Here is a 26030-nt window from a genome sequence, read left to right on the forward strand (position 1 = left end):
TATTTGGCGGTGTTAGTTGGTTAAAGTATAGTATGTTGCTACTACTTGTAAAATTTAATACTCGTTTACTTACCACCCTTTGTGTCTTCGCTGTCGATCGGCTGCTTTAGTGCCGTTATGTCCCGAAATGTTAGCAGAAATAACACAACCAAATCCCTTTCGTTGCGTATGGGCGCAACCTGCAACAGCAGCCATAGCGGAGTTTCTGTACGTGGAACATAGAAAAAATGCAGGAAATTATTAAAAAGTAAGCGTAAAATTGTGAAAAGATGAGTATCAGCTTTGTAAATAAACTGCATAATAATTAAGTGATATGTTTTGTTTAACAAAGGTTACTAAACGCGCATTAATGGAAGGTTTAACAGAAGTTACGTTCACTTAATTCTCGTGACAAAAGTATGGCGCCCTAAAGCATGCTATAGTTAGTTACAACAGGCGCGTGCTGTAAGACAGCATTTCTCTGCAAAACATTCGAGCAAGTGATCAGCTCGCTTTTATAGTTTAGTGCATGTCCTTAACCTTCACAACCGCATACTTTGCTCATTTCATGTTTACTCTGCTGAACACCGGAAAATTTCGCGACACAGCTGTTGCTATTCTACCATGCGAGAGCACATGCCGCAGTGACAAAACGCCTAAAAGCATACCAAGGCTTTTGAGGTTGTCGTCACAAACCTTGTTTGTCAACCTTTAATATTATTTAATTTTCTTACTGATGCAATGCATATTTTTTTGACGCCTACATATTCCTACCGTTTGCCGTACAACACGTTTCGGCGTGTTTTACTAAGACCAACCTCCAACATTCATCGCTTGTTGTTGCTGCTTTTTGTAATTTTTTCTTAAGGTCGCAAATGCAATTTCCGCATACAAACAATAACAAAGCCATCAATTTTATGATTTGTTGACACAAATCAATCGTCGGTTTTTTTGCGCTGAGCACAAAAACAACATAAAGTGTTACGGACTAAACTGGTTGTGCAGAAGAAGCGCGACGAGTGGTGTAGCGCCCAAAAACTAGCAATGCCAAGTGGAAAAATTAATAAATTTCGTCGAAGGCTGCTTAAGCGCGGAGGAAGGTGTGCGCACATGGCGATCAATGCGACATGTAAATTTTTCTAATCAACAAAACTTTCCGCGAGCATTAGCGACAATGGCTGTCGCGCTCTTGTAGCGCGCTACCTTATTGCCGCTGGCGTGCTTAGCGCCGCTGGCATGTCAAACTGCTATAAAAGCTTGCAGCTGCCGTTTGATAAATTGTCCTTTTTCTATTTTCTCTTACTGTGTTACTTTTTTTTATATGTTTACATTTCGCTTGTCATGTTTTCGCCCTGACATTGGCGTACTACCAAAGTGCTGTTACTTGCGCCTCATGTGCCTTGCTTTAAGCTGATTAGTTGTAGGTGTTTTTCTTTACTTGCGCTAGTTTTAGACAGCGTCCACTTTGTTTTAGTTAAATTTATTACCGCATGTCTGTCCGAATGAATATATGAATGTCTTTACACATACTTTTAATGTTAATATAGAATGAGACTTCGAGGTGAAGCTCCATAATTTGACCTTTTGCGTTAGTATTAGCAGTAAAAGCCACAATTGTGATAACCGCGGGTGAGTAAAAGTAGATATCGATAGTATTTTTTGGTTCTGAGACCGAATGATGGGATAATACTACTCCCTTAATTACTTTTCTTAAGTCACTGAATGCCAAAATCAAGGCGCTGACTTATCCTAGTTTTACACCCATTAATATAGCAAAGACAGCGACCAGCTTATGATCTTCCTAAAATCAACTCCTCTATGCGATAAATTATAGTTATTTTCTCTTCTCGAACCTCAAATTGTTTACTGAGAGACTGATCGCTTAGTTTATTTCTATTAGTTAGCAATTTAAACACTTAATTTAAGTGCCAGCTATTGTTTATGCTATCCTTTACAACAATTATTGGCTTAACCACTTCACACACTCTCTTATACCTTCTTAAATAGGCATAGCGTCTGCTCTCTGCTCTGATTAACCGCATAATGAATGCAGGTGCGTGTTCATATTAGGCATATGTATGAGGGCAAAGCTGTTAAGCGCCTGTGCATATGCGTTTTGCCATATAAACTTTGCAATCCAATTTCAAATGAGCACCGTGAACCATTGGGAATTGGCACATCGTAGCGCTGCTGCACTTAGTGGCACTTAAATGGCCACGGGCTAGTGGAAAATAGGCTAGAGACTTTTGGTGTGCGTAAATGGCAAAATTTACAAGTGCACGCATTTTCTCGTCACGCATGCATACATATTTTTGGCACAATGGCAATAATAAAAGTATTTTGAGTGAACTTGCTTCCCAAAAAAAAAATTGCAATAACAAAACTTTTCGATTTGAGGCTTCCTGTAGGCAATTAACTGCCGTATCGTACGTGTTCTGCCTAAGCGATCTCCACTGCAGACATACATACATAAATCCAAGGTCGTTTCATGGCCCATGTATTGCCATGTGGCATTTATGCGCTTTCTTTACGCACGTGCCTCTGTTGCAATATGCATTGATTAACAGGCAAATCGCGTAAATAATTAAAATGTCATTAGCCCGCCCTTGGTTAATTGAATACTCACAGCGATTTTAATTGAATTTTAGCAAGCATTCGTTATTACTAAGAAATGCTTAAAGTTTGAAAAAGTTAAGAATTGTTCGCAGTAAATATTTTTGTACGGAGTTATTGATTTGCAATAATAAATTTAATTTGTACATGCTTTAATTTGAAAATTTCACTTTTTTATTATTTTCTGGAATATTCTGTTTTCGTTTAAATTTGTCTTATCTACTCCCCACGTGATAAGAAGGTTTCCTTTCATCATCGAACATCGCTTTATTGTTTTCAAAATATTCTCCATTAAGAACCATAGATCCTTTTCAGGTGTTGAAAAACACCTCCTTTTGCAGTGATCCACGACCACTGGTCCTTGATGTAGCTTTATCGCCAAAAATTAAATTAAGTTCATCGATGCTTTTTATGACAATTTTTTTTATTTGAGTACCAAGCTAAGCCACGTCGAAAGTTGTAAAAAAAAATTCCGCGAACATTTTCGCGATTTAATATAATTTTTTGGCCGAGCTGAATATTTTAAGTTACTGTGAACAACACGAATAGCGCTCTTATGGCAAACCTTGCTGAGTATATATAACATCAAAAATGTCAAACTTTATGATAAAGTTGAGAGTTGTCGGATTGTAACGCTAGGATTGACGAATCCCAAAATACATAAGATAACGTACGTAATAAGCGGTTAACAGTTCCGTATTGTCTACTTATTGACGCCAATTTTGTTAAAGTGAAAGTGACTGCTGCGCAAGCTCTTAAGTTCGTTTAAACACCAAGACAATATTTTTGGAATTTTTTCAACTGTTTGAATTTTTTTTCAAACAAATGAGTGAGTTTAAAGAATATGAAAAGCTACAAAAATAATAAAACTGTTGTTAGCTCTATAGTATTTTTTTTTTATAAAGCTACTAATACTTGGAATTGATATGTTCTTGTCAAAGCTTTCACAACTTAATAAAATCAATATTTCGTAGCACTTCGTGATACCTTTGACCACGCGCTGAGTTGAAAAGTCTTCTTTGTTCTTCTTATTTCTTCTTTCATGAACTTTCAAAAAGCATTTTCGGTTTCTTTCAATTGCTGTGAGTATACCCGCGAAGCTTGTTCAAACACCTTCTTACAGTTTCTTCTCAAAACACACGACAATATAATATAATAGAAACGATAAAGTCGTTAAAGCCAAAAAGCAATAAAAGAAAACTTTAACCAAACAGCTATAAAAGAAAAATCTAACAGTGAAAAGATTTTAACTAACTTTTGTCACATGTTTGGAGGTCAAACACGCAATAGAAAAGGCGAAAATGAAGACATAAAATAGCGATTGACAAATAAAAGTGGCTCTAAGTTTTCTGATTGTGCTGAGACTGCGTGGTACTTCACTTTATCGCGCTCACATCGTTATATTAATAAACTTGGAAAAATTATGAGAGTGTATTTATATTAAAATTAAAATATTAAAAATATATAAAAAATGGTTTATTTTAAATCTGTTAGTTTAGAATATATAACAATAGCTTAGTGAGGAAGTGTATATAGTTTTGATAGGAGCGAATAATAAACAGGAAATCCTGAATGTATTTTAGTTTGGTGCGCTTTGTAGTTAATGCAGTGTTGCCAATTTTCACCAAAAGTCGTAGCTCACAATTCATTAATTAATTTCATAGCGTGCTCTTTTTGAACCAACACTACATAAAACCAGCTTTGATGAAATATTCCAGATGAGGGAAAAAGCAAAGTGGAGTTTAAAAACAGTGTTGCCAGTTTTCATCAGAGTCAAGTTTTTAAACAGTTAGTGTTCTACCTATTCTACACCTTCAGACAAACTACCAAATTTTCTACATTCTTCACGTTCTGTGCGGACTCTGAGGTCTGCTTTTTAAACTTTAAAACCTATAGTTGTTGTTCAAAATGACCTGCTGATCTCGTGAGCTTAATCTATATGCCAATATGGCAAAGACAAATCTGTTAGGCCAAACTAGTGAAGAGCACTGAAAATTTATGTATCCGACTAAAGGTCAGTTATCCTCTCAAGTTGGTGGACAAAAAATTATGATGGCTTTTCATACTTTTGAGCCAACAAAAAGTATTAACTACCAACGTCTTTGTACCATCCGATTTTTTTGTTAGCTTACTACACGTTTACGTTTTCTATGTATGTGTGTGTGTGTTTGCTTGTGTTTTCATAACTAAAAAGTCCATTGTATTTGCCTAATTTGCCATTTTTCATTAGCTGCTGCAGCTTTGAGTCAACCGGACGTTTTGTACCTGGTTGCGACTTTCCATATTTCGACATCGTGCAGCCGCATTGAGCATCTGAAAGAATAATTCAAACCAAATGTGCAATTAAAAAGCAAACAAGTGTTGGAAAATATTGAAAACCAAAATATTTTATTTTAAATTAATAACAAAATGAAAACAAGCGATAATTGGGACTTTACAGCTTATGAAATAAATGTAAAAACTCATTACTTAAAAATATAATATATAAAATCATATAAAAAACACAGCTAACAAAGAGCATAAAACAAAGGAGGGGTTAAGTTTTTGTTGAAAACACCAGAAATGTTATTATGCGCTCAAAGCCTAGCCATTGATGACGTCAAACGAGTACTTGTAGCTGTCGCTGTTTATGGATTCCGCCTGCATTAATGCTGATTACTTGGTTGCAACAAAAAAAAAAAAATAATTTATAAGCGACTAGCTGGGGTGCTTTGGCTGAGAGCTGAAAGGCAATTAACCCTTTACTAATGGCACTTAGCTTAATTGCTATTAGGATGCACATTTTTATCTGCTTTACACTAGCCTTTATTAGCAGTTCCTTTATCTACACACATACACACTAAGTATGAGCTGTATAAGTCGATATATAAGTATACATAAGCTACGAGTAGCGCTTGATGAGTGCGTGAGTCGTTTTGAAACTTCAAGAGTGAACATAAATACAACACTGCGTTTGTCGAGAATGCGCTCTTAAGCAGGTTGTATTAGAATTTGTATCTATGGCAATTGCCAACTTATAGCTAACATATACGAGTATAACATACTGAACGATCGGAAGTAAGTGCCTGTATGGAAAGCTTTGTCATTTGATGAATTATCTGCACAAAATTTGACATGATTTATTGCCTTAAGCAGTAATGTAATCTGCGAAGAAACTGTTCAGTTCGGACCACTCTAGCATATAGCTGTCACACAAACTGAACGATAAAAATCAACAGCACTTTTTATACTCCTTTACGCTATAAAAATGCAGCTGTGAAGAATATTATAGCTACGGTGCAACCGTATTTAATGGTTTTTTACTTTTAATTTTTTATTTTTGTATTTTTTTTGAGACAAATCAGTACATAAAAGCTTAACCGGCGAATATGAAATATAAATTTAAGGCAGAGACAGTCAAACGTGGTGAGAAGAAGATAATGACATCCTACTCCTGCTCTACCTCACATTTTAAACCATCCATTAATGTACAGTTGCACCAGCTACAGCCTCGACGAGCAGCCATTCGTGCCCAATGCCTTGTTAAGCTATGAGTGCTGCCAGCTGCCAACAGCTTCTACATTCAATGTTAAAAATATGCACACGAGTGTAAGCGTCTATTTTTACACAACACTGTCACTACAAGCTAACAAGTTGAGCTGCACAATTTATGCTGTTGCATATTTAAATACGATGTAGGCTAAAAATAAAATCAACTACTGTAGTAGTCGGCAGCGCTGTGTGGCAGCATGAGAACATGTGTTAAAAACCTAATAATACTCGCATGTTAATGCACAAACTGTCGCGCAGTGAGAGTGTGTGTGTGTGTGAGGACACTGCGCCAGTGTGCGACAGCTACCTGCATGTGTGGCTGCCACAAGCACACCCGTTGCATATTTATGAGCGCCCAGGCCTGTCGCTGTGCGACATATGTAGTTTATCGGTTTGTGTGTGTATACAAATAAACAGCTTACTACATGTGCAACAACAACTTATCGGATTCATTTGTTGTAGTCATATACTACACTGTTTGCTTGTGGCACAACACGAGCAACAGCTATGTAAGTGTACCTGTGTCAACAAGACCGAAAGTTCAACGAGTTGCCTACTTTAAGGCGCACACACACCAAGTCGCAAGGCGCATGGCAAGTGCAGCAAAGTTGTGCATAACATCTACTACATTAGTTCTCAAGTTGAAATACAAGCATTTGGTAATTAAACACTTTGTTGTCGGCGTCAAAGCGCTGGAAGTTGGCATTTTTTGAAATGTTGCAGCTTTGCGGCAAGACAACACATGCCGCAACTGCAGTCACTATAGTCTCATCACAACAGTTTCATCAACTCTTAAATGTGCTTGGCGTAAGCTGCTTTTGGTGCGCCGTTATCTACTCGCATATTGTTATTGCGCATACCGCTTTGCTTGCTCATTTTGTCCATTTTATGGCGGACATCAATGTCGGCAGCGTTGTGCGAACTTTACGTGAGTTTAAGTTTACTGCAAATTGCAAAAATTGTACGGCAATTCTTTGCGAGCACGTTAAATATTAAAGTGAGCTTATACTGGTCTTTAAATCTCGTCTAAAGAAATATAGCTTGGTAAAAAGAATATATTGCACTCAAGATGTTCAGGTTAAGCTAGAATCCATAAGCTGCAAAGCAATCACGCTTTCTAGCACTACTCAAAACTTTTTTAAGTGGCCGTAATGATTTTTGTGGATATGAAAGTTGCTTCCAATACTTTCTCGAGCGGTTCCTTAAATGACAGGTCCTTAGACTCAGCGCTTTGTGTGTTGTTTCAACAATTTTCGTGTATGCTTTTATTGCACTTGTCTGTATGATATACGTCAAACAACTTTTCGCTCGCTAGATGGCGTTATATATCAATTCACAAATTAAAAGAAGAAATAACGTTAATTTCCAGTGTACTGAAGCTATAATACCCCTCAATATATAAAATATTTCCATACAAGCAATTTACTCCGAACTTTCAGTTTGTATGGCAGCTATATGCTATAGTGATTCAATCTGAACAATTTCTGCGGAGATTACATTAGTGCTTTAGATAATAATTCATGCCAAATTTTGTGAAGATATATCTTCAAATGAAAAAGTTTTCCATGCAAGCACTTGAATTCGATCGTTAAGTTTGTATGGCGGCTATATGTTATAGTAGGCCGATTCAGAAAATTTCTTCAGGTATTGTAGCGTTGGTTTAGAAAGTAGATTATATCAAATTTTGTAACGATATTTTGACAAATACAAAAAGGTCCCTTACAAGGGCTTGATTGCGATTGAATAGTTCGTATATATAGAGACTTTATATAGGTATTTATATTTATAATTTTTACGGTCTACGAAATTTCCTTCTGAGTGTTGCCAACATTGTGGCAAACCTGCTATACCCTGTTTAGGGTATAAAAACAGCTTTTATTCGCTGTTGGTTAATAATTTATTGTTGCATTAAATTTTTCGCACAGTTCACTGGTTCGCTTGTAAGCAATGATATTACAATATGCAGTTATTTACTTTATGCTACAATGCATATTATTTTATTATGCGCCTAAAAGTATGCATATAAATATTTGAATAGCTTCGGCAAATATTGTTGCATTGAAAGGCTTGCATATAGTTATTAGTTCATCGATTAGCAAAAAGCAAATGCAACGCGTCGCCACAATAACACAATTAAAATAACACAATTAAACTTAAAGCGTTGTTAGCATATATTTAGGCGCTATAACATGACATCAAATTGCAGTATGCTATAGCCTAAATGTATGCACTTGTAAAATATGCAGGCATTGTTTACACAAAAACCACCGTTAATTAGCGCATACACATACATAATCCGCTGCCTGTGGCAATTATTATTTTATGATTAAATGTTTTTTGCATTACTTATTGAAATGTGACAATTGTTATATTTCAAGTTTATGGCGTTTGCATAACTAAATTGCTATTTAGAATACTACCGCGCGCTAAATGTGATTGGCATATAGATCATACGTCTACCAAAAGCTGTTGCAATGTTGGTCGAAGCTTTGCTGCAACGCTTGCAGCTGTAAAATTGTTAAATGAAACGAATTTAATTGTTTTGGGAAATTATATTATCTCTCGCTCTCGCTTCTACCCGCAGTGCGAGCGCCGCAGTCAAAGCGGAAATGGCAGTAAAATGCATTTCCGAGCGCTTATAGCTTGTCGCTCAACGCTTATCAATGCGCGGAAATGACTAAATCACAACCAATTGCAATGAATACAGGAAGTGCATTGAGCTGTCGCTAACTGTGTGTTACTGGCGTGGTTGCAGGTACGAGGCGTTGCAGATGAATGCACATTGATAAGCAGTGATTTCAAGTGTCACTGTAATGTCACAATTTTCGTTGCAATTTAGCTTTAATGTAGATAAATATGAACAAAACTGAAGTGAGCGCTACGCGCAAGCTTTTCTTAATAAATTATGCATTGTGAGCTATACGTATTTATATTAAAAATTGTATATTAAATAAAAAGGCAGTGCGCGGGAAGGGTATATGAAATGTATAGCTTTATGCATGTTTTCAGTACAAACACGCGTGAATAACAGCGCTCGCAAAATTCAGCAGTAAACTGCTGATTTCAAAAACTAAAGCATACTTTTAGGCACACATAGTGAAATTGTGGCGAAATGCTGTTTTTGCCGCAAAATGTTTTGCATATATCTAAATGTGTATAAAATTATGAATTTAATGCTGTCAGTATATTAAAATTTCTAATAGCTCAGTAACAGTAGCTCATATAAGTATGCATACTTGTATGTTCACCATGTTTGCAGGCTGTTAATGCGCCTTTACATGAGCTTATCACATTTTGTAATCGTACAACAACTCCTCATACACACACACAACACAGCCGTACAACAAATTGACCTCATTCACACGGGAGACGCCTTCCGCCTAATGGCCACTTTAACCCACTTAATGGCCTCTGCGGCCTGGTAAAGGCACTAAAATGCAAAGCGCACACACTTCCAGCGTATTAGACGCGAAAGAGCCACTACAAGCGCACGTTAAATCATATAAATTCATATAATCATACAGCGCACATATACACGCGCGTACAACTCATTCGCATATGTGAGAGCACATGACAGCGGTAATGAATATAATATTGCAGATTGTTGGGCAGATACCAAGCTTCAATGTGCACAAAGGCGGCCAGTCGGGCGGTATATTATTCAAGCACATGTATAGAAAGCTTTGTGTGTGTGTGTATGTGCAACATGCGCTTTACTACAAATACACAGTTATATAGTCTTTAGCTTCTATAAGGGTATGTCTGTCTGTAGGTGTACTTGTTCAACTAGATTGTGTGACAGTACGCGCTGAGGCGTCTCGGTGTAGACGCACTCAGCCACTTTTTTTGCTTAAAATTACCAAAAAGTTTGTTAGCATACAGCGTGAATGAGGCCAGTTGTGAATTTCCAGCCTCCGAAGCTACATGAATAATATATGGAATTATTTTAAAGCGCGCTTCAAGTTTCCTAATGACACAGCTGTCTTTTGTTGTATTAATAAATATGTTCCATTTAACATACTCACTGAAAATGAGCGGCTTTAATTATTAAGCGTTACACAAGCGCTCCAAAAATTTATTAGAATTACATAGTTAACAAAGCGAGGCAAACCAAACTGCAATTCGAGTTATTTGCTGTATTTAAAAAATGCTGGAACTTAAATAAAGTTCGTGTATAGAGTGTAGCTTATTTCTAAAGTGTCAGTCAACGTATAGCTAAGTAACTAGTTGTCAAATTTATACTCTGAAAAAAAGTGCTTACTATTACTCAACTTCAAAATTTGTACACTACTTTTTATCTTTAGCATTACTTCAACTTCCCCAGAAACACTTAGTGTGGACACAAACCGCACGCTTTTTCTACTCACTGTTCTTTTTGTAGAGTAAAATTTCGAACTGATCTTGCTGCTGATTCTCCAATGTGAACTCCAGCCGCGCCACCGTTTCCTTGTCTGTCAGCTCGCCATACATGAAGCCGCATCTGCAAGGAGAAATTTTTTCTTTTTTAATTTGCTAAAAAGGAGCATTCATATCAAAATTCAACAATGTACTTTAGTGGGCGAAATCGAACTAATACCACGCCCACTTAAGTTCATCGATGCACTGTTGCTGAGTTAATCCACGTCGAAAGTTGTACGAAATAATCACGCTAAAGTGTTCACGTTTTAATACCATTTTTTGGCCGAGCTGAATATTTTAAGTTACTGTAAACAACACAAATAGCGCTCGTATGTCAAAACGTTGTTTGTATTGTATGTATACCAAAAAATATGTCAAACTTTATGATAAATTAGTGAGTGACCAGATGGCAGCACCAGGGTTGCCAAATCCAGAATATAAAAGGGATGATAACTGAATAAAACGTTATACAAAGTGTGCCTTTAAGGTATGCCATAATACGTCGTAAAGGGCTCCCAGTTGCCGCATATCTAAACCTTAGTATTTATGGCTGGCTGCCTTTTTAGTTTGAAGCTACCTTTTACCAGCATTGAGTTAGAGCTTGACGGCGCGTGAAACTTAAATTGACTTCGCTTGACTCCTAGAGCAAATTTAGTTAAGGCGCGTGAAAACACTCAGTGACGATATATGAAAATGGTAAAGCATTATGAGTAATCCTCAAAAACCCCACTGGGTCTAAGTAAAAAACTTGCTACCCACTCTTTATATGTGCACACATATGTTTTTCTTTAAAAGGATTTAATATATATACACATATATTCTCACAGGCTTTTCTGTATTTGATTTTATGATTGTATTTACGACAGCCCACAAACTAAATGAAAACATCGAGTGAAGAGCGTAAAATGGGCACACACCAAATAAATAATTTCGATAAACAAAAGCGAAAGTTTGCACAGGCAGCCCAAGCATGTGGAGGCAGCGGCAGTGAGGCGCTGCGGAAATTGCTGAAAATCAAACACAAAAGCCAATAAAATAAACAAAGAAAGGCAAAATTTGACACAAATCCTTTGGCGAATGTGGGTTGTCGAACACGAAGGTGGAAAAAGGCTGCGGCGACAGTGGCGGGGGGGCCATTACTAGGGCAGTGGCACGTTGCGCTTTATACCACAAAAGGGGCGGCACAACGCGGCAGTCGGGAGTGTGAGTGTGAAGCGCAGATAAAAGTTCGAGAAAGGTTTTGTTGCTGGTGTGTGAGTGTGTGTGTTTGCGAGACATGCGAGTTCGACAAGCAAATGATTGATACTTTTAGTTGGTGTGGCATAAAGTTTACAACAAAAAAAAAGACGAACAGTAATGTGAGCGAAGTTGAAAAAAGAAAATATTGTTATTTTCTTCCTTGCTTGTTTTTTTAGCTGCAACACATATATTGCCCGCAAATATTTTTGTTGCTGCGCCGCCACACACAACCTTGTGGCGAAATGTGTGTGAAAGGAAACAAAAAGTAAAAGAAAAACCCAGAAAAAAATCAAAGCAACACGAAAGTGTGCGGAAGAGCAATGTTGTCGAAACAGCGGCAAAGTAAGCAAACAAAATTTAGGAAAGACAACAAAGCCAACAACAGCGCAACACTGTTTGCAACCGCAGAACGCAGCCGCAACCGCAGTGTGAGTGCGGGTGACAAAGCCGAACACGCGCAGCGGCAATAACAAATGCAGTAGCATTGCCAACCACCAATAAAAAGAAATAATAGTAACAACAACAACAAGCGCCGGCACTAAGCCGCTTATATAGCCAAAACAAAAAGCAAAAGCAAAACAATTGACTTGCGACTTGCGATATGTGGCATGCAAGCAAACAAGCCTTGCTCACACCCACACACGCATACAGGCGCTGACTTATGCATGTGTTGCCTAGTTTTAGGCGCTGGCAATCAAATATTACTTGATTTTATCGTTGTGTTTGGCATTGTGGCCAACAAAGCGTGCCTCGGCGCTTTCGCAATACAACACTGGTGCGTTGTGGGTTAGCAACTGGGCGTGCGTACACACTAGTCAACACGGAAAGTAGCTTAAATTGGGTTAATTGCCATTTTACCCTATGAAACTAGGTGCGACATAGTCTATTTTAACGAACGGTGCTTACAAATGATTGCGATTTGTGGGGGAAGGGGTCGGGTGCTCACGTCAGTGGTTTGCAACATGCAAATCGATTCCTATTCAAATATTCAAATCTATTATATATCAAATACACGTGAGGCAGTTCGAGGCGTGGTTTACATTTTTTATACTAAGCTCAGATGCTATGTGCTGTAATCGACACTTTGACAATGAGCGCATGGCCTTGACTTCGATCCTTGGATATTATGCTTCTCCTACATCCTCTTCATAGTAGCAGGTTTATATAATCTTTACCGATTAGCACATTGCACTATGAACATCTTGTCTAAGTTTAGCAAGCTCCATCGTTAGTTTCCAGCGCTTTATAATATAAACAGAAATTAGTGTTCGAAAACACATATTTTCAGAGATATATGCTGGGTAGAAGGCTATGCAGAATTCAGCTGAAATCTCTTAACTTTACTTTTACAAGTCTCACAGCGCTCTACTCATGCTAGTCGATGCTACTAGCCATTAACTTAACCGCAAAGTAACACAATTTCGCGAGAAGTTCGTGCAGTTATTTTGCGAACAAAGGTTGAAATACTTTTCACTTTCTTGGTAAGCATATTTTAGGTCAGCCAAGAGCCTAAAACCCAGCGCCTCGCAGCAATGTGTGAGACATCGAATTTCTAATAACACGAAAAGCAAAGCGCAGGTAACTACGCTAGGTCACGACCGCGTTTCGCAAAACACAAAATCATCATAAATAACGGTAAGAGAAGCGGTTTAGTGCAAAATTACCAAGTCATACCGTAGAAATGGGGGAAGTAATGAACACAAGGACATCTAAAAATAGCTAAAGCGAGCCGCAACGTAAACAAACAATGCTAAAGCAAGGCGAGTTAAGTACAGAACGCCAGCGGAAGTGGCCAGCGCAGAGCTGAAAGCGCTCAACTAATGACCCGAGCAGCAGCGTAAGCGGAAGGCAGCGAAAAAATACGCAAATCATTGCAGTGAGCAGCAGCTGTCGGCCGTTAAAAGCCAATTTACAAACTAAGCCGCAAAGCGGCACATCAGCGTATGCTAAGTGAGTGAGTAGGAGGGCGGAAGACATTTACAGCCTAAAAATCAACGCAAAAGCGCACAAAGGTTCGTGAGGTGGGTTGCAGCTACTGAACTGTATACTGCGGTGTGTGTTGGTGGCACGCTACGCTCGAGCAATGCGTTAAGAGCTCTGAATGCCTGTTGACTATTTTTAGCAATGGACTGCTTGTGGCGACAGTAAACATTTGCGGCACAAAGACGGTAAATCAAGCGCTGTCACAGTGCTAATTGCGCGCTGGAAACGCCGAGTTCCAAGTTAGCGCTGATGGGTTAACTAAGCGACTGCGGGTCAGCGCATACATCAACCAGACAACCGTTGTCCGTTGAGAAATGCATGCTCGCTGCAAACGTGCTGCAGCATGTGGCAGCTAAGTCAAAGTGCATTGCCAATGTGCTGCTTCCGGGCAAACAGCAGTGGGTTGGCAAATTTGGAGTCTTACATATGAATTACGGCTTCAGTGTGTACTTAGACCTTGTACCACATAATTTTAGTCAGCGAATGAAAAATATTGTGTGAACGACTTTGTATAGCGTTAAAGCGTTCTTCAAACAGTTATAAAGGTTGGGAACCGCTGGCTACGCGTCGAGTTCATGCTATTGGCCGGCAGCGTACGACTTTCAACTGCACGTCTTTATCCACAGAAGTAATTTTTTTGCAATCAATCTCCTAAACAAAAAAAAGAAGTCAGCTGATGTAACGAATCTTTTACAGCAAACCAAGCGCGGCTATCAAAGTCGCAAAGCACACATCTTAAAAAGACGAACTAAAGTATGAAAGTATACACTGTTATGCGCCTCGCCACACTCGACCAGAGAGTCAGCTATGTAGCCGAAGTGTCTGTGTTTATTTAGCACAGCTAAGCAAAATGGTGCCTCTGGAAATATGCCACACCGCCGCAAACAAGAAAAATAAAGTTTTTAAAGCAATGGCAAAAGGCAAAATGGCGCCGGCAGACGACTTAAGGCAGCGCTGTGCTAGCGGAGAGGCAGTTGGCTAAATAATAAATATGAAAGGCGCGCAAAACACAAACGGTAAATGACGTATCGTCGAGCGATAAGTGTATAAATAAAGCAGAAGTCGGTAAGCCAGTGAATAACTGTATAAGTAAGCAAGTAGGTCGCGGCCACTGATATGTATGGTATATGCGTGTGTGGTAAATGCACCGAAGGCACATAAAAGATAGATTAAAGCGGCGCCAGTTTATATACTTTCTTAATTTTCGATTTCAAATTTAATTTCTATTTCACTGGCATAACGGGAGCTATAATAAGCGTATGCAAGTGCGCCAACAGTTTCCCACTGTAACGCGCCGCTACTTTTTGTTACGTTGCTTTACAATTTGTTTTTGCTGCCGACACCAGCGTCCATGTGTATCTTGGTTCCCACATTGCTTCACATATTTGCTGCCTTTCCTCACTCGCTACCCTCACTCGCACACATTTGCTCCGGCCAAATGCTTTGCATAAATTCTACTTTGTTTCTATGTGGTCCCGGGGGCGCTGTGCAGTCACGCTTGGCGGAGAAAGTTTTCAACTCAGCTGTCATAGCTAATGAAAGGGATTTGTTTTGCAGTCCGAAACAAGTGCGCATACAATGTGGCGTTGGGGAAGAGAAAGAGTGTGGTATAGCTATACTTTAAAGCGAGCTAAATAAGTTGAGCAATTTGTTAGTGAGAGTTTGCAATGTGAGCTGGTTGCCTTCTTTTTTATAGCTCAACTGTTGGTAACAACGACGGTGATAACGTGGAGAAAATTCGAGATAAAATCTAGTCTGCTTCGAGCCTCAGTTCTTCAGTATATTCGTTCCCAGCAGACTTGTACTATGTGTTTCTACATCAGACTCTTTATGGAAACACATTAAGTTAGAGAGCGGTATTTTGGAATTGCTTTAAGTTCAGTTGAGTTGAGCTGAGCTGAGTTGAGTTGAGTTGTGAAGATAGAGAACTAGTATTTTGGAATTGCCTTAAGTTGAGTTGATTTGAGTTCAGTTCAGTTGTGTTTAGTTGAGTTGTGTTTAGTTGAGTTGAGTTGAGTTGAATTGAGTTGAGTTGGGTTGGGTTGCGTTGCGTTGAGTTGAGTTGTGTTTAGTTGAGTTGAGCTGAACTGAGTTGAGGGAAATAGATCTAATATATCTGATATTCATAGCTAATGCTACGTGGCAAATCTTAATGGAATATGAAGCAGACCATTCTTAGACACTACTAAAAAATTGATTTTGTGATCGATCTACTTAGTTTAAGTAGAGTTATTGTTATTTTATGGTTACTTTCCATATAAGTTTTGAGGAAATGTGGGTTTGATGAAAATGTGGGTTTGTTCCGGTTGCTTACAACCAACTATCTTGGAAAGGCAACTGGCAATTGATGTTACGTCGTCAAAGAATTATACGGAAACTTTGAAATATCGCTTAAACCACTAACCCAATAAAAAATCGACGCCAAAAACATTTATCGGAACTTAAATTACAAGATAGATGGCGCTATGTTTAATTTATTTTCTATGTTAATTTCTAGTTTAAATTTTATATTGTGATAACAGCTGATGATGCACTTGGAGTAACTTTTCGTTTCTACAGACTCACCTGCACGACTTCTGCATGACTTCAGCACGATTATAGCCGCTAATCTTGCAAAAGGACTCATTGCAATAAACAATCGGAAAATCCACAATCTGTGCGTTGGCCAATAGAAATGAACTGTCCGCTAGAGTTGAGAAAAAAATACAGTATTAGCTCGAGTATATATATATTATTAAAGATAATGATGACTTTAAAGATAAATATCAAGAAAAAAAAAATACTCTAACCTACTGAGCCTCAGATTACTGCAACGTATGAGTAATATTGGCAGCAGGTAAGCAAAAACCACCTAGCTATACGCTTGCCAAAGCCACTGCCTTCTCGCCGTTCCGCGTTTTACACAACTCTACATAGATCAACTTTCTAATCTCTGCCCTGAAGCCTCAGCTCACCTAACTACACGAAGCCGCTTAAGCACCTCTCAGCGCCGCTTAATACGCCACTCTCTCGCAATTTCCGTTAAGCTGCGAATATCGCTATCCACAGTAAATGTATTATACTTTCGCCACACATATACATTAGGGTGGAGCGTAATTTTTTTTTTTTTTTGGCTTAGCCTGGGGTTAAAATTTGTAAATTATAAAAAAAGAAAATTTTTGAAAAAAAACATTAAATTTTTTACAATCTAGAGGCGGCTCGGCCCACTCACTTTTAAACTAAATTTCGAGTTTGAACGTATTTTTGACGGTATTTTTTCCACTCCACCCTAATATACATCAATAGAGATATATGCGCTCGCAGCCGCCTTGTTGCCACAATGAAACGCGATTTGCAACACTTTTGTTTAAGCAAAGTGTCGGTTTTTATTTGCAAGCCATAAATAGTGTGAATGTGTCGCGGAGCTTGGTTAACGGCAAAAGCAATCGTTTCAACTGTCGATTTATTTGAATAGGTTCGCTTGTGGATAAGCGATAAACCGCGATTTATTTGCATTATGCAATAAAGCAACAATAGCAAGTACATAATGTGTAGCGAGTGGTGGAGACTTTACTAAAACCAGCGCAATAATGTTGAGTGTGGAGACACTACCAACACAGTAGCGCGGCAGTTTCAGCTTTCAGCTTTTCCTCGTGTTTGCAGGAACCAACAGCTTACACGACATGCATGCACGCTGGTATGTGTGTGTCTATTTGTAAGCACTTTTAACGCATTATTTTTTACAACGGCGGTAACCTTGCAACTCTCAGATCTCTTACCACCGCACAAAGCTGGTTGTTGCCTTCACTAGCAGCAGCTCAACTTAGTGCGCCAACGCTGGAACGGAGTGAGCAACCGAAAACACGCATGCTAACATGTAACGTGGTGCCAGCGCGTTGCTAATGTTTGTAGTAAATTTAGTTAAGCGGACACATTGTTAAGATAAAGCGACGCTTATATAACGCTTACGGCACCGCAGTATGAGTTGAGTATAGTCAGCAGAAAGGCGTTAGCGGCGCAATATAGAGACACAGCCACTCTTGATGCCGCCGCTGCAAGTAAAGTCATAAAAAGTTGTGAAGAACGTATGTTTCGGGTCCGCCTTAAATAACTGCTTTTATTAGCTTTTGGTGTGGTGGAAAAATGGCAACTAGTTTTAAGGGGTTACATGGGTTTCACGGCTTCAAAAAAAAAAAAAAAAACAATTTTTTATAGTCTTATTTAATTTTATAAAATCTCTAGAATATTGTGCTAAATACTCAAGTTGATGCCAGTAATAGTTTTGGAGCTACAGCTTTGAAAAGTTGCGCGCTCGATGTCAGCTATTTAGTCACTTAAAATTTTAAACGCTTTTTTCTCGAAACTCTTCAAAGTAGGTTGTCAAAATTTCTCGCGAATTACTCAACCGTTCTTAATGAAATTTTACACAGGTCTTTGAGTTATAATTTACAAGGTTTTGAATTCAATTACAATTATCTTCTTGCAACTACAATTATTTAAAACAAAAAAACGTCGAGAAATTTTCACCAAAATTTGCGCCGGAAATCACGTCGTAATGACCGAGTTTTGCATAATTTGCTTTGAAAATTTCATAAAATCTTTATCAAATATATATCTTCGGAATAAGAAAAAGTTTGAGTAAGATATTTCATATTTTATATGAAAAAAATATTAATGAAAATAGTTTATTGTTTTGCTCGACGAAACCCATGTAAACCCTTAAAGCCGTTCTCGTTATTCACAGCTTTGTCTTTTTTATTTGGTATACTTTCAGGCTAGTGGTAATGAAGGTATTGACTGGGTTTCTTTGTGATCGCTACCAATTGATCTCATCTCATTTGATTTCCATGCTTAATTTTATGGTTTACGAAATCGACGTATAAGTGGTGTGATTATTAAGTCTAAAAGTATCTAACCTAAGCAAGTTCTAGGCAGATTACAAGTATAATATGCTGGATGTTTGAATTTATAGCAAATTTCCACAATTTTCACATTTACTCGTTTCTATATTAAACTTAGCAGACCATTCGTACTAGCTTGGCCGGGACAGTCCGCATTCCGAGTCAAGCGTCATGGCCGCCCCGCGCTTGTAAATTAAAAAAAAAAAGAATGTATTGAATAAAATAGTGGGAGAGCAACTCACCTTTTTGTATGTCGCGATTTTCAGTGATTTATAATAAGAAAAAATCGATTACTAAAAAAAACCGTTCTGGATTTTGGCGGGACAAATATGGTCACCCAATGTTAAACTAATATCTTTAAACATGAGTTTCAGTTGGCTCTACATGTTAACGATTTCAAATTATTTATATGCAGCAAGATAAGCTTACAAAGGATTGATGAAAGCGTGAGCTCGACAGTTCTAGCAAACTTAATTTTCCACCCAGCAGTTGCAAGTGCTTGTTTTGAACTAGTTATGGTCTAGTTGCGCAACACGTTAGATATTTCCAGCAAGAACAGCTGCATATTTTACTTTGAGTTCTCATTTTTCCGACAGGGTTTGTTCAATATTTTTTCAGTTTTTTTTTGCAGTGTGCTTTTAGGCGTACGCGTACACAACTAAATTACAAAGGCAAACACTTAAAAAGCTGACAGCAAAGTACTTTGACAAGCACACACTCACACAAGCTCAAGTGTTATAGTAAATTTTCACTTTGTTTGTGTTTGTGCATGTGTGTGTGCTTTGGGGTGGCGTTGAAAATGTAGGCAAACAAATTAAATTTACATAATTAAGTGTCAGCATATTTATTTTTTCTACTGTGTTTGGTTTAGCGGTGTTGATTTTGAAACCTATATGGCCAGCTCTCGGCAGTGATATGTTTATGCTTTTGTGGGTGTGGCTTTATGGCACGCTCCCTCAGTATGTGTGCGTGTTGAGCTTTGCTTTTATGCAGCTGCCGCAGATTAGCGCGCGTTTGGGCGGATTTTTTTATTTCTTCGTAGCTTTGTGCATATGAATATTTATTTCAATTTTGCGAACCTTGTCACATTTTTTAAAATTTAATGAGTTGTCACAGATACAACAACAGTTTGCTTGTTAATTAATTTTATATCATACACATGCTGAAAACTTAAGAAAAAATTGATTTTTCAAACACTTTTTGCTTCGTGGCCACAACATTATTCAAATTACTTGTTACAAGTCAATCAATATTCTGTTTAATTTATTTTACACCAGTAAGCCGATAGACACGCATTTCCAATTAAGCAACAGCACGTAAAAAGTTTACAAACTGGTTTGATTAACAGTTATTTTTAATTTCCCAGCACTTCCTTTGCATAAATGGCATATCAGATAACACTCAGCAGCGAGGTGCAAAAACTTTTGCTGCAAAAAAAATATCAAAAACAAGCAAAAACGTGAACTTCAGTTGCAGCGAAGCTATAATACCCTTCACATATACAAAAAAATTCCTTTAAATAACTTTGATCGGTTAGTTTGTATGGCAACTATATGCTATAGTGACTCGATCTGCACAATTTTTTTGGAAAGGGCACCGTCATCTTGGAAAATAAGCTATGCCCAATTTCGTGAAGATAACTCGTCAAATGAAAAAGTTTTCCATACAAGTACTTGATACCGATAGTTCAACTTGTATGGCAGCTATATGCTATAGTGGTCCGATATAAAGTGGTTCCGAGAAATGAGCAGCATCTTATTGATAAAAGTACGTGTACAGAATTTCAGATCGATATCTCAAAAACTACGGGACTAGTTTGCTTATATACTGATAGACGGTTGTAGGGAAAGTTGGACAGACGAACGGACGGCTAGACAGACGGGCGTGACTAAGTCAACTCAGCTCGTCCCGCCAATCATTTATATATAAACTTTATAGGGTCTCTGACGTTTCCTCTTGGATATTACAAACATCTTGACAAACTTTATATAATCTGTTCAGGGTATAAAAATTAATTTCATATATGTCTGTGTGAGTAAAAAAATATGTATCAAAACATCACATTGACAGTTTATATTTAAAATACATTATATTTACGCATTTGTTAAGCACTTCAACCGTGTTCACGCTACGAAAGCAACACTTTTTCGCTGCACATTTAATTGGCTGCCAGTTGTTGTTGTTTTCACAATACTATTTATTTTGCTGCCTTTTTCGCTTAAAATGTTACGCATAATCCCCGTTATGGCAACTTTGGCTCACAAGTATATTAAAATCATGCTTTTTGTTGCCACAATTGATTGATGTCTGCCACATACTGCTTTTGTGTTGCCTACTTTTGGGCTGATTTTTTGGCAGTGTTGTAGCTTTCACAAAACTGTTGTTGTTGCGGCCACCTTTGACTTATGACCTGCCGTACGCAGTACACCGCGCTCTCCAACACTCTCTGTCGCTGACAAATATTTGCCTGTCTGCCTGGTCCATCTATGCCTGTAGTTAAGTGGTTGTTAATAGCAACGTCCTTTAGCCGCCCACCTATTGTGTCAGCGCGGTTTTTGTGCACTAGACGACAATCAAAGCGAAGATGAATGATTTTCTAAGATGTAGAAAGTGCGTACATTGTTTATGTTGTTGTATAATAGATGACCCACCGGCTTTTAATGGGTTAATTCTTGGTGAAGAAGTCATCGAGTTAAATGGTGCGTTAATCAAATTATAAAAGTTATAGTTTTGCGCAGTTTCATGACTTTTTTCGAGACTCTACGCCAATACCGTTAAATAAGTTTGGCTTTGTTCCGAAACCCAGCCAAACCACTATTGTTATATAAGCTTGTTATAGCCGAAATGTAAGCAGTTTTTATTACAAGCAGAAAGTATTTCCAACACAACTTGCCTTGGATATTTCATTGTAAATTTATTTAAAAAGTTGCGAATCTCTCATGGCTCTTTTTGAAAAGTATTTTTACGAGTTAGCAACTGTCAGCTGCCCACCTGCATACTCTACGCTCTCTGTTATGTGGCACAGCAAAGAGTTCTTTTGTTAATATCGACAGTTTGAAATTTAACCAGTTCTGGTAATACACTGAAGACAACAGCGGCACTTCCTCAGTGAGCCTGAGCCCATTTATGAGCTTAGATTCACCCACTTTAGTGTAGCTGCTGTCTCTTTCTCTCTATTTTCCGAGAAAGCGTTGTCTCTTAAATTGAGTTGCTTGTCCTTATTGAGAACTTGAGTAGAACTTACTCTCTCTCCCTCTTTCGCTCTCATGTTGCTACACAATATTTCTTAAACCAGCTGAGAATTGCAAACGGTATGCCGGGGTGAACGAAATATCGATATCATATAATTTTTTCCTGCGGTATTTCTAGCGAAATCCAAATATTTCCTACACTTTTCATACAAAAATTTAATACAGTAAGTTCCACTCGCGGTTTCTACAACGCGCTGCTAATACGACACTAATGTCTCCTCTTGATTTATGTAAGGTGCTGGCAAATTTCCGCGGCCGGAGCGAAATGAAATCACATTATGTCAAAGAAATTAAAAGAAAACAGCTACAAACGCAAGGAAAAGCATAAAAATATAAGCATAAACAAAAACAGATTTATGCACATATGTATTATATATATGCGTGTGTGTGTTCGTGGGCGCTCGGCGGCAGACCACAGAATACACTAGCATAAACAACGGACCGAATAAAAAACAAATAGCAGAAGAAAGCAGGCGAAGATAAACAAAAAATGTGCAGCGCAAATGGTTATGTGGCATGCCACAAGCGCAGTGTGGCAGCGAATGAAAGCAAACGGGAATAAAAGAAGCAAGCTGCCATACAATGCCTTTGTGTACATAAAAATATTCACCTACAAACACATGAAAGGCGAAAGGCGAACGCGCGCCGAAGAGGAGCGGCGCTGGTGGCATGCAAGTTTGTTTGGCGTGTGTGGCAAATGGTAGCGTAGGTTTAAGAACACACCGCATTTAAAGAGGGTGTTGAAGAAGGCAGCGAAGCTGCAACATAAAATTGGGGTGGCATGTGGTGCGCACAGTTGTTGCTGAAGGTTGTCGCGCCGGTGGAAGCGGCCGCTTAAGCCACAGCGGCGTTGTAGAGTGGTGGGTTGTGGACGATTTGCCACCCTTGAGTGAAGGTCTGCAAGCATGTTGTCTGACAGTTGGCAGCAGTAGTCGCGCAGGTAGCGTGATTTATGCGCGGTAGTTTGTCGTCGGGTGCATACATATTGGTGGTAATGTAGTAGCGCAGCGCTGTGGTGCACCAAATAAATGTTGCAGATATGCAGCGCAGTGATACACAGTCGCAATCTGTGTGGCAAGTGTGGCTTCCGCACGGAGAAGTAGTCGCAAACTGCAGATTGTGTGGATAAACTTATGAAGTGCATATCCTATCGACTTTATTGATGGTTGCCACACAAGTGAAATATAACGTTTTCCAATAAGTATTGTATACAAGTTCATTTTAATACCTTGAACAGCGTATATTAAGCTTGCCATGATGTTTGTAATAACCAAAAGGAAATATGAGAGACTCTTTAAAGTATATACCATATATAAATGATCAGCATAATGAGCCAAGTCGATTTAGTCATGAACATATATAAGTCCGTCTATCTGTCTCTATAAACTCGTATACGAACTAGTCAATCGCAATCAAGCCCTTGTATGGAAACTTTTTGTATTTGTCAAGATATCGTTACGTAATTTGGTATAATTTACTTCCAAAACCAACGCTACAATCTCTGTAGAAATTTTATAAATCGGACTACTATAGCATATAGCTGCCATACAAACTGAACAATCGGAATCAAATGCTTGTATGGAAAGCCCCTTTATTTGAGGATATATTTTCACCAAATTACGTGTGGATAGTTGGTTAAGTCAATGATACAATCCCTGTAAAAATTGTTCAGATCGAGTCACTATAGCATATAGCTGTCATACAAACTGAACGGTCGGAACAAAGTGCTTGTATAGAAAACTTTTTCATTTGAGGAGATAACTTAACGAAATTTAGTATAGATTATTTTCTAAGTCAAGCTACAATATCTTAAGAAATTCTATAGTTCGGACGACTCTAGCATATAGTAGCCATACAAACTGATCAAGCACATTTCTTGTAGGGAAGCTTTTGTATTTGTAAAGTGTATTATAGCTGCGCTGCAAAAGAAAGTTAACGTTTTTTTTTTCTTGTTTTTTAATAAAGTTTGTTGCTATACATATGTAAATATGTGAAACTGAAGTCTCAATGGTAGTGGAATAAAAAGCAATCGGTAAAAATACTGTATGGTCCAGCAATATATTACATAATCTTAAAATTGTTGATGAATATTACACTTTTCAAACTGGCCGTTAGAAAAATGTTTTATAACTTTCGAGCTTAGACTACACCCTGTAGCGCAGTAAGCATACCCTAATTGAGTGCCAGAGGCAGTTTACTTTTTCTTGTACGTGTTTCCAGGCTTCATCAGCACAAAACAATTCTTTACTGAACTCATAACTAAGGCAGCAAAAAGCACCGCTCGCAGAGGTCTGCTGGCTCTCACCACTGTAAAAGGTGCCAAAGGGAGACGCAAACTTCTGATATAAATTTTGCTAAGTTCAAGCCGTAGCAATACCAGGTTTAACTTCTAGCACGCTCTTGCTCTAATTTCTTCTGCTAAGCTTACTATTGAAAAGGCTCAACAGCATCGGCGTCTTGAGTGCTTGAGCTGGCTGGCGTGGTTCTGTGAAGTGCATATATTCTTTATTTGGTTGCATTTTTTGAAGAAAAGCCTTCATCTCTACGCAGTATATTTGTTTCGAAGCAATGTCGCCTAACTGAAAAACTATCTAAATAAAACTTAAGTTGAGCAGCGCTGTAGGAATTTCAAAACATATTAACTGCAGCTGAAAAAGTGCACAAATAAAACCGAAAATCAAATTCTTGCCACACATGAGCAAACACAAATCCATAACGCCATTTGTAAGTGCCACCGCCACTAATGGCATTTGCGCTTTGTAGTTGTAAACATAAATTGCATGGCAACAAAAGCGCAGCAAATCAAGCCAATGTTGTGCAGATTAAGAAAATAAATACGTATTTGTGTTGTTGTTATGCATTCTGCTTGCGCTCGCTGCCACTGTAAACAATGCGGCCTTTGTTTGCCACCACAAACACATATTTATGATATATATGTGGCACATGGTGTGTGTGTGTGTTTGTGTGGCACGCGACACACTTATGCACGTTACCGACGTCATCGGCAAACGCAAAATGAGGTTGTGCACCAAGACTGTTGCATGCCACATTATATTCGCTGCGCGTGTGTGTATTTGCCACATGCTGTTGTTCCACTTCGGCTTGCATTCGCCTACTTTTGGCTCGCTGACGCTCTGACGTCATTGATAAGCATTACTGGCTGCTGGTTTTGTGGCACAAGTGGGCTAGTGGAGGTCGCTCGTAGCACGAAAGCAGGTTGCACTGCTAACACGCTGTGCACAGCGCTTGCTGTATTAATGTATTGTGTGCTTGTGTATGTGTGTGTGTTTGTTTTTCCATAAACCACTTATGCGCGCTTTTTGATGAGTAATGAGCGCTGACTCGTTGGCAATAATAGTTGATTATGTTGCATGCTTTGAGCGCAGCAGCAGCGCACGGTTCTGTTGAAAAATGCGTCGGATTAACGAAATGGCACAACGCAGCTTGCGAGATTTAACAGTTTTTGGCAAGCGTGTACTAAAATTAGCCGCATTTTTGATTCCCCACGAATTGTTGTGCTGCCAGCAGCTTTGCGGCAATTTATGCAAACAGTTAGTCATGATGGCTGCGGTAAAATTTTGAAATGGACGTAGTTATAATGGCATGATAGCCAAGTGGTTTTAGAAGCTATTAAAGCTATAAATTATAGTAGGTACACCCGTGCGTATGCGCAACATTTTCATGCTATTTTTAAAGCTGTTTAAAGGCGTCTACTCAGTTTGTGCGAAAGCAGTTTGCAGCTGCTTGAAATGGGTCTTCTTAAAACTCATTGCAACTAATGAAATTTCAATCAATACATAAGCACATCAAGTCATAAACATAATGCCGCGATTTTATTAGCCAACAGCTGGCAGCGCTTTCATTCACACATTCTTGCACGAAAACTAGCGCTGACTCTAAATTCATGTGCATTGCCGTGTTATGCGACTATGCATAGGCAACTTTATTGCAAGGTGTGCGCTGGCCAGTCATCAATAGCCGACGTTGATCGATGAATTGCCGCAATGTGCGCGCTGCTGTGTGGCAGCGAGTAAGGTGGCAAATTGTGAGGCATGCAAACGCACGACAAACAAAGGCGAAAATATGCGTATGCAGTTGTTTTCAAGCGCACACAGCCACACGCATACAACTGCACAAAAAGAAAACACGACTGCAA

At 38.6% G+C, this 26030-nt stretch overlaps 1 protein-coding gene across 12 annotated transcripts in view; it reads right to left on the reverse strand.

Moving 5' to 3' along the window:
• Nucleotides 1-26030, reverse strand: part of eag (ether a go-go) — a 92796-nt gene that overhangs the window by 20866 nt on the left and 45900 nt on the right. For 8 of the 12 annotated variants that reach the window (XM_070109509.1, XM_070109511.1, XM_070109519.1 and 5 more), the window contains exons 3-6: nt 16309-16429; nt 10491-10603; nt 4801-4905; nt 74-205 (exon numbers count right to left, since the gene is read on the reverse strand). In XM_070109509.1, the coding sequence (XP_069965610.1) occupies nt 74-205; nt 4801-4905; nt 10491-10603; nt 16309-16429 (471 nt within the window). The remainder of the gene's footprint in view (nt 1-73; nt 206-4800; nt 4906-10490; nt 10604-16308; nt 16430-26030) is intronic. The other 4 variants (XM_070109513.1, XM_070109517.1, XM_070109516.1 and 1 more) reach the window with 1 other exon arrangement.

This window comes from Bactrocera oleae, chromosome 5, assembly GCF_042242935.1.
Source record: "Bactrocera oleae isolate idBacOlea1 chromosome 5, idBacOlea1, whole genome shotgun sequence".
Classification (NCBI taxonomy): Eukaryota; Metazoa; Arthropoda; class Insecta; order Diptera; family Tephritidae; genus Bactrocera; species Bactrocera oleae.